Source organism: Quercus suber, unplaced genomic scaffold, assembly GCF_002906115.3.
Source record: "Quercus suber isolate HL8 unplaced genomic scaffold, Cork oak 2.0 scaffold_87, whole genome shotgun sequence".
NCBI lineage: Eukaryota > Viridiplantae > Streptophyta > Magnoliopsida > Fagales > Fagaceae > Quercus > Quercus suber.
Window position 1 is genome coordinate 263083 of NW_027069552.1, and position 9378 is coordinate 272460.

The following is a 9378-nucleotide window of genomic DNA, read 5'->3' on the forward strand; positions in this document are numbered from 1 at the left end:
TAAAAATTTAGTAGTTATAAAGAGCCGGATTTGAGATATTCTTTTGATAATTTTTTAACTAGAGTGTTCTTCGACCTGGCTAATATAATATAAAAAAAAAAATTCGGATTTTTTTTTTTAATAAGATAAAAAGTTGGATACTGATGATGCTGTCAGGATGGGTGCTTTGACTCTTGAGCGTGGAGAATTCAGAATCTGAATATATTGTATAGTAGTACATTTACCTAATTTGCTAAAAGTTATTCAATTTTTGAAAAGAAAAAATAAATATATTTTATTTAAAAAATTTTATAAATTGAATTAACTGTAACTTCTAATAAACACTATTTTAAATTTTTTTAAAACTATTACCCACAGCTTTACATGGAAGACAAAATATTGTTTTCGTAACAACTTCTCAGGTACAAAACAACCTTTATATGTATATATTTATATATATCTCTGCTGTCACAATTCAACACCGCAAATATATATATATATATATATATATATTTTTTTTTTGATAAGAACACCGCAAAATATTAAGCGGTCTTTGACGATTAAATTGATAGTCTGTTTATGAAATCCACCTTTTATATTGTACGTGCCCTCTTCTCAAAGTCGATCAACTGCCAATATATGAACATACCCTTCTATCACTCTCTCTTAAATTTAGGCCATTAGGCTTTAATTAGGCAGAGACTGTTTCTAAATTCTAATTTCTAAACTCACACTCATGCTGCCATTAAGCTTTAATTAGGCAGAGACTGTTTCTAAATTCTAATTTCTAAACTCACACTCATGGGGAGCATTAACGAGCCACTATTACCGGAATCAAAAACCACAGAAGTTGGATTCAAAGATGAAGAAAAGAAAGATCTTTCATCAAGAGTGTGGATTGAATCCAAGAAACTATGGCGCATCGTGGGTCCCGCAATCTTCAGCCGCATCGCTTCTTACACCATGAACGTTGTCACCCAAGCCTTCGCTGGCCACCTTGGCGAAGTTGAGCTTGCTGCCATTTCCATTGCCAACACTGTCATTGTTGGCTTCAATTTTGGACTATTGGTAATTCTTCAAAATTACATACGGAATACTAATTAATTATCTCATGTATCAGATATATTATCTTCATGTCTCGATTGCCTCACAATTGTGTGAGGCTTACTCAGTGTTAAAAAAAGAGATGATGCATATATCTTATGCATCCGAGAAATCATTTTCTCATGTTCAAAAAAGTACTTATATCCAAAACACAAAATACTTTATAGTGTGAAATAAATGATATGTATATAATAATAATAGAAAATAATAGAGAATGATTGACTAATTTGTTTAACATTGCATGGTTTTGGGTATTTTTGTTTTGGGCATGCAGTTAGGGATGGCAAGTGCGTTAGAGACATTATGTGGGCAAGCATTTGGTGCGAAGAGGTACCACATGTTGGGAATATACATGCAAAGGTCATGGATTGTGCTAGTCCTATGCTGTTTCTTGCTACTACCCTTCTACGTTTTCGCCACTCCGCTGCTGAAACTCATAGGACAACCCGATGACGTGGCAGAGGCTTCAGGTGTGGTGGCTTGTTGGTTAATACCATTGCATTTCAGCTTTGCGTTTCAGTTCCCATTGCACAGGTTCTTGCAGTCCCAGCTGAAGAACATAGTGATTGCTTGGGTTTCTTTGGTGGGTCTATTGGTGAATGTGTTAACTAGTTGGCTATTCGTTTATGTGTTGGATTTTGGCCTTGTGGGTGCGGCTCTTGCTTTGGATATCTCCTGGTGGGTTTTGGTTTTTGGATTGTATGGCTATACTGCTTTTGGTGGCTGTCCTTTGACTTGGCATGGGTTCTCCATTGAAGCCTTTTCTGGCCTATGGGAATTTCTCAAACTCTCTGCTGCTTCTGGTGTTATGCTTTGGTCTCTCTCTCTCTCAATTATTCAATGTTTCTAAAATTAGAAATTCTTCTTTTACATTGCAGTATAATGTAAGTTTACATTATAAATACATAAAAAGTGACAAATGTTATACACAGCATTTGTCACAAATTTTTGTGTCTATAATATAAATTTACGTTACAAGTACAATATAAGCATATAAAAAATCCTTCAAAAATAATAATGTGTCATATTGATTAAATTTTAGTAGAATAATTCTCAAAGTTCCGAATAATTCCACTCTTTTCTATTTTATATCCCAATAATCATAATCTGCACATTTTGTTCCTAGAAAAAAGAAAAAGAAAATAGAAAAGATATATTATTATAATTGGTGGATTAAAAAAAAATGAAACATTGTTCAACCCAAGGGGATAGAAGATTTTAGTTGGTGCGTTTTATATTCACTGTTCCAACAATCAACTGTTTCTTTGATTTCATTTGTTATTTATTTATTTTTATGTGGGTGTTGTTGGTGATTTGTGTAGCTTGGAGAATTGGTACTACAGAATACTAATATTAATGACTGGGTCCCTACAGAATGCCACTTTAGCCGTGGATGCGTTGTCAATCTGGTACGTGGTTCTCTTTTCCATGCATGTTATTAGTTATATATTGCTGTCATGTGTTTTCTAAAAAATAAATAGTTGTTACTGTCATATTATATACAATTGCAGCATTGGAATTTGGTAGTTTGGTATAAACTAGAAAGTTGTAAAAAAAATTGTGTGTTTACTAAAAAATAAATAGTTGTTACTGTCATGTTATATACAATTGCAGCATTGGAATTTGGTAGTTTGGTATACACTAGAAAGTTGTAAAAAAAAAATTGTAACACTTTTTCTGTTTGTTTGGTGGATTTTCTTACAATTTTGCAGCATGACTATCAATGGCTGGGAGTCGATGATTCCTTTGGCTTTTTTTGCTAGTACCGGGTACAAATTGAGAACTCCTTAGTCCTTTTCCCAATATTTGATTGTCTTATCATGTAGTATTTCTTTCAATATAAATACATACATATATATATATATATGTATGTATGTATATATATATATATATAAGAGAATTGGCTGAGTAACTATGTCTATAAGATATATAGTTAGTATATACTAACAATTTTAAAAAAATATATGTGATCATACTAAAAGTACTAATGGATTGGATCCTATTAGAACTCTGCAAATTCTAAAAAGAAAAAATATATATATTAAAAGAAAGTATAAAAATAATGTGGCTTCAAAATTCTGGTGCATGGTAGCAGAAAAGAAGCTCTTGCTTCGAGCTGAGGGAAGCCTGAACCCCCGATGAGAGCTATTTGGAACCCACCCTTTTTATTTCCTTGTTTTCTTAGAAAAATATTGTAGTAGCCGAACTTGATGGTGCTGGATAGTGTGTGATTTGGTGTTATTTATTTAAGCAAGCCTGACTTAGCCCAATGCTCATAAAAGAAAGTGGGCCAAGCCACAGGCCTCAAAATAAAAATGGGTGTCCTTTTGAAGTTTTTGCTGATCTTGGACAACCGTTTAAGGTTAAAGGTACAGTTGCTAACAATTTAACCCATGGGCAATCAATTCTTGTACAATTCCATGTAGCACCAGTATAGGCCCACACCAGAAACCCATTCAATGATACCTATATTTATTGGTGCGAATTAGAGGCATCAAGGCCCACAGTAATCAGTCATTCAAGTCTGTTTGCAAACTTATAATTAATGAGCTAACTCATATCATAAGCATCGTAATTTTTTTTTAGACAATAGGTAACATTAAAAAAATTCCATTTAATTTTTAGGAAAAAAATTCCATTTTTAAGTCAACGTTATGATGATTATACATAGTTGGTTGGAAATAAAAATAAAAAATAAAAAGTAAAAAATAAAAAAAGAAGAATAAGGAGAGGACTATACTTAGTTGGTTTAAAAATCTTTATTACAAATTTATATGAAATCTTGTGGTAAAATATTGGTTGAACGACTAAATTCAACATTTTAAAAAGTTTTAATTTTTTTAATTAAATGTTAGTTTTTTTATGGTATCAAGAGGAGGTGTTGGAAAAATGGAACATCTCACGTGTTTAGCTTCATTTAAGGGAAATATGTATTAATAGGTGTAGGGAATGGATCTGAACACTTCTTCTGATGGACGAGTGGACTCAGACCCAACTAGCCCAATACAATGAATTTATAAAGAATGGGTTTAAGAACTAAGCCTTAACAAGAATTGTAACAACAAAACATGGCAATGAGTGGGCGGAGTGGCAAGAACATGGATTGAAGTATGAAATTCTGCTCCTCGGATTCTCTTGTGTAATCCTTATTATTTCTTCAGTGTTTGACTACAAAGGTTGGACAAGTTCTACAAGTTGCCATTGTATGTTTTTCTCTCCCTTCTCTTGAAGGAGTTCTTACATTATATACCCTTTTCAGTTGATCTTAACCCTACATTTGTCAATTAGGCTGGTCAATACTTGAGTGTTTGTCCCATCAGCCGTCTTCCCATTCTTTCTGTGGGTTGCAACAACCAAGGCTGCCATGTTCATGGGTCATTTCCTCATTAATGTGGTCAAAACGTTAATTGTGGGCATTTAATGCGGAGGTGACAGTTTATTCTGGAATTATTCCTCTACAATGCTTCTATGGCTGACACATTGTACTCATTCTCACTCTTGGGATGCTCTGGGAGGCTACCTTTGATGGTTCGTTACTTCCTCCTCCCATGGTCTTGGTTGGCCGAGGGTAGGATCGTCCTCGGTAAGGTTCCTGGGCAATTTGGACTTTCTAACTTCATCCTTGGATGTTTTTCCTCCTTGGCATGGGCCTTGGGCTTGGTATAAAGTAGGCTGAGGTTGCCAAGTTCTTTGTCCCCACAATAGGTGAAGGAGATTGTTAGAATAATAATCAAATAATTAAATTCACAATTTTTTTAATAGTCCTAAAGATAGATAAGAACTCAATAATTTTTTAGATTGACAAGAAAATCAAAACAAAACTGAAATTAATAACTATATTAAAAAATTGCCAATGTTAAGTTCTAAGGATTTAGGATCTAAATGTTTTAGAACTTCAATATGTAATGTTGGCAAACTATGATCAAAACTTAGAGTCTAGTTTTAGACTGCTCAAAGTATGTTTATTGTCAAGTTAGAATCGAGTAATTGCAGAAAATTACTGTTCACTTTTGGCAAGGCTCGATCAATCAAAAATTAGACTCGATCAATCGAAACTCGTGTAGAATGTTTTTCTGCAGAATTTTCTAACTCAGCCCAAGTTTATATAATGTGTAAGATTTTATGTTTTGCCTTAAGTATAAAAGGAAAAACTCTAGCCACGTTTTGATGTTGTTGTTTATGCTGTATGTATGAATCTCTTGTGAGATCTAAAGGTATTTGCCTTCATACATACTTAGGGTTATCAAGATCAAGATTAATGTCGAGACTTGGTGATCACTTCAGTTGCTGCGTAAAGAGTTTAAAGAAAACACAAGTGAGATTACTTGTGGTTGCTGTGAGTCCAAAAAGAAGTAGTTCGTGGACTCGGAGCTGTTGCGTGGTTGTGGTAGTAAGTTTTCTACTTGAGGTAGCAATAGAATGTTAGTGGTCTAAGTCACTATTGTAAAACTTCAATTCTTTCATAATAGATTTGTTTTACCTTAAAGATAGTTAGGTTAAATCCTCCTAAGTTTTTTACCGGTTTGGTTTTCCTGAGTTATCATATTGTTGTGTTCTTTATTTTTTTTGCATTGTTTACATGATATGATTTGTTTGTGTTAACCTAAATTTGAATAATTTATCTAAATAATCACTTGGCTAAATAACTAAGTTAAATAACTTATGTTTTAAGGGGTCTAAAAACGTATAGCCAAGAATCTTGTAACTCAACCATCATCATGTGATCTTTCTAATGAAGACATTTAGGATTCAAACCAAACCTCTCATTCTTTATTTTATTTTTTTTTGGACAAAATATTTTCCCTTATATCAAATTATCAAAATAATTAAAAACAATAATAATTTCAATACCGAATGGGCGATTGCATTTCAACTGAAAAGTAATGAATATGCTTGTCGATTATAGAAATGTTACATCTGCAATATTTTTACAACAATTCTTAAGTGACAGGTGGTTATTGGCTATTATTAGTGAGTAAAAAAAAATTCAAGTGGTGGGTTCAAATTAGAACCAACAACAACTTATCACCTATAATTTGTTGTAAAAGTATTATAAAAATATTGTGAATGTAACACTTCTCCATCGATAATGATTGTAACCCCATTTTTCCAAGCTAAGGAACCCTTGAAAATCAATTATCCAAAATTGGATTAGCAGAAGATTTGTACATTATTAGGGAGTATACACCGTGGGCTGGTGCACCTAAAAGTGACAAAATCCAAAATCCATCAAAATTGCTGTCATTGTTGGACCTCCGATTGATCTTCTTCTTCATCTTGTGGGTTAGGACTTGACCATTTATTTACGCGAATGCTAGCTTTCTCAGCCTGAAATCCATGAATACAACAAATGAATTCATATGGGTTTTACATGCACAAGCATAACACGATGTCAACGTTATTATAACAAGTGAAATTGTGTTAAATTATAGTACCTCCTTTTCCCAATCGCATCGCGCTGTTATGATAGCCAAAATCACTGTTTGGATTGCAGTCCCACCAAAAATCATTCCACCCCAGATACCCTGCCACGTCAAGTTTTATTACATTTCAGTTTCAACGCATTGGAATCGTAGTCATGCCAAATGGAAAATTCTTTGTAGAGGAGCTTATACAATGTAAAATTCACCAAGAAAAACATAATTGCTTTTTTTTTTTAGTTCGGTAAACTTTTGTTTTAAGAAACTGGTTCTAATAGAACCATATATATTCCTTAGTTTTAAATTTTATTCTTTCGGGTATCCATTCTCACCAAATTCATGTCTTTAAAATTTTGGTTTTTGGCTTTCGTGGTTTCTTTCTTTTCTGCTATGCATCCAAGAATTAAGTTTTTTTAAATATAAACTACTGTTTCTTTAAGACTTTATTTCTTCTTTCAGTATGTGTGTTAAAAATACTTCATATTCTATAAAATAAAATAAAAATTGGTTTTTGGCTGAACATGCATATTTCCATTAAAGAATTTAAATTTTCATGTGCATGTCAAACACCCACAAGAAAAATTGAACTGATTTTGATTTTGGTTTAACTTGTATTAGAACCAAACTACTTCTATGATCAGCCAGAAAACCCTTATAAAACAAAAGACAACCAACCATTCAATCTGGAATGCAAACTAAGTGAATGTTTGGATAGTGGCAAGCATCTAGCGTTTGCATGTCTAGTGTTTTGTGCATGGGTCCTGAGCACTGTTGACAAGACCCATAAACCTTTTTTTTAAGCAAAATTTTTAGGGCTGTCCAAACAACCCGCTAAACCAACCCACCCGGCCAAACTGACCGAATCCGAATCGTCCACCGCCTGATCTGGCTATTCCAGCAGTTAGTGGCAGGTCCTTCCTTTCCAAAACCGATTCCGGCGGGTCAGTGGCGGGTCTTTTCTTCCAAAACCTGAGCCACCCGACCTGATTGGACTGTAAATGGGTTAAAAGGATTTTCAGAACTCACCCAGACCTCAGACTTAATTCTTCTAGTCTTACTCTCTCCTCTAACGATGTCTCACCAATCTCTACTCGTCGCCTATATTTGCTCAACGTCGTCGATCTTTGCTCTTCATGCGCAACGTCGCTAGCTGGTCTTCGTGTCCATCCCCTCTATCTCTTAGGTTTGATCTATCTACTCTCAATCACCAGGTCATCACCAGTTCAGAACTTCAGATCTATGATTATCTCTCTCTCAGGTTCAAGCTCTCGAGTTTGATCTCCCTATTCTCTGTTATTTGGGCTTGTAGATCTCTCTATTCTCTGTTATTGGGTTTGTTGATCTGTAATTTGGGTTTGTTGATCTGATCTAAGGGTTTGTTGTTATAGATCTTTTGAATCATTGGTTTTATTCTTTGGGTTTGTGTTTGATGTTTGTATTTTCAGTCGAAATCAAAGCTGATCACCGTCCACCCAAGCCCGATCCGACTCAACCGATGGCTTTTCACGGTTGGCGGCGGGTCTGGAATTTCTCCACCCGATCTGATCGGGTCGGTTGCGGGTTGGGCACAAACCCGACCCGTGGACAACCCTAAAAATTTTCATTAAAAATTGGTCTCACAGTACTATTTACATATTTAAAAATTATTTTGCTGCAGTGTTTTCAGTTTTCAGCAATAAGTAATATCCAAACAGACCATAAATCCAAACTTCCTTGTATACTAGTACTATATTTGGTTTTTGTACCACCTTATTCATGAAAAACTCTAGCACCACATAAAATGGTACAACTTGTGCTACAACTGGATTACAGATACATGTGTGTTATCGTACTCAATTTCACAACTAGTTCACTTTTGTGATTGTGAGTGGTTGATGAAAAACGATGGTCCATATGGACAAAATGTGTGTCCACTAAATTTATAAACGTACATCAACAAGTTGTTAAATTGAGTGTACGATTGACCGTGTGTCTAGAATTTTTCTGATGGATTTAACATACCCAGAGTACATGACTTTTGATGCCCATTGACTTTCATGATCTACTGAGTTGGTAGACCTATATTCATGCTACAAATATGAATCTTAGCTTTGTTCTTGACTTTTCTTTATTTTTTGGGTTCTGAACTTGGTTTTAGACTTCACTCTGTTCATTATAGGCCATGTTGAGGCTGAACCAACTATGATATATAAATGCCCACAATGCCAGTGGCGGATTTGGTATATATCATAATCTCTACTGAATTGGAGGCTAATGAAAGAAGTTACAACACTAACCAAAACTCCAAGGTCGAAGACCAATCCCATTAGAAGTCCAAGCGGGAGCCCAACGACATAGTAGCAGCCCAAATTTATATATGCAAACCATGCCTGCCATCCCGATCCAACAGCCACTCCTGTCATAGTGAAGAAAATATATTTACAATTGATTTCAAAGAGAAAAAGACTAGTTCTTAGAGACATCGCTTGATAACCTATACCTTCTTCTTTTATTAAGTTTTGACCAAATTTAATGCCAATTTTCAAATCAAAGGTATAATTAGCAAATATAGGTTTAAAACAAACAAAAATACTATGTTTGACTAAGAGTGTTTCATTTTATATTCTATCAAATGTGATATATCATTTGTTAGGTAATGATTAGTAAAACATAGAATGAAAGACAAACATTAGAACAGTGGATTTTTATTTGTTCAATTCTATGGTATTTTTCACGGTTCATATTCATGGTGCTCTTCAAGAAGTACATCTATACACTGTGGTTTTCAAAAGTATAAAATCTTATTGGAAATTACCTGATAGAACAGGTTGAACACCATTTAGGAGAATTGTAGCAGCTAATAAAACAGAGAGCTTATCAACTGCTAAATTCAGTA

The 9378-nt window shown here is 34.2% G+C and overlaps 1 protein-coding gene and 1 long non-coding RNA gene across 2 annotated transcripts; one reads left to right on the forward strand and one right to left on the reverse strand.

Annotated features, from left to right (window-relative positions):
* The first annotated feature begins 739 nt into the window (after positions 1-739).
* Positions 740-2874, forward strand: LOC111996752 (protein DETOXIFICATION 27-like). Its single transcript, XM_065774177.1, has 4 exons — positions 740-1047; positions 1358-1899; positions 2406-2492; positions 2796-2874. Exons 1-4 carry the CDS (start codon positions 781-783, stop codon positions 2872-2874), a joined length of 975 nt encoding a protein of 324 aa, XP_065630249.1. The 5' UTR covers positions 740-780.
* Positions 2875-5954: 3080 nt separating this feature from the next.
* Positions 5955-9368, reverse strand: LOC136067837 (uncharacterized). The gene is made up of 4 exons (XR_010629250.1): positions 9298-9368; positions 8780-8898; positions 6519-6608; positions 5955-6411 (listed from the first exon to the last, which is right to left on the reverse strand). It is a non-coding gene; the product is annotated as an uncharacterized LOC136067837 (long non-coding RNA).
* Positions 9369-9378: the final 10 nt, after the last annotated feature.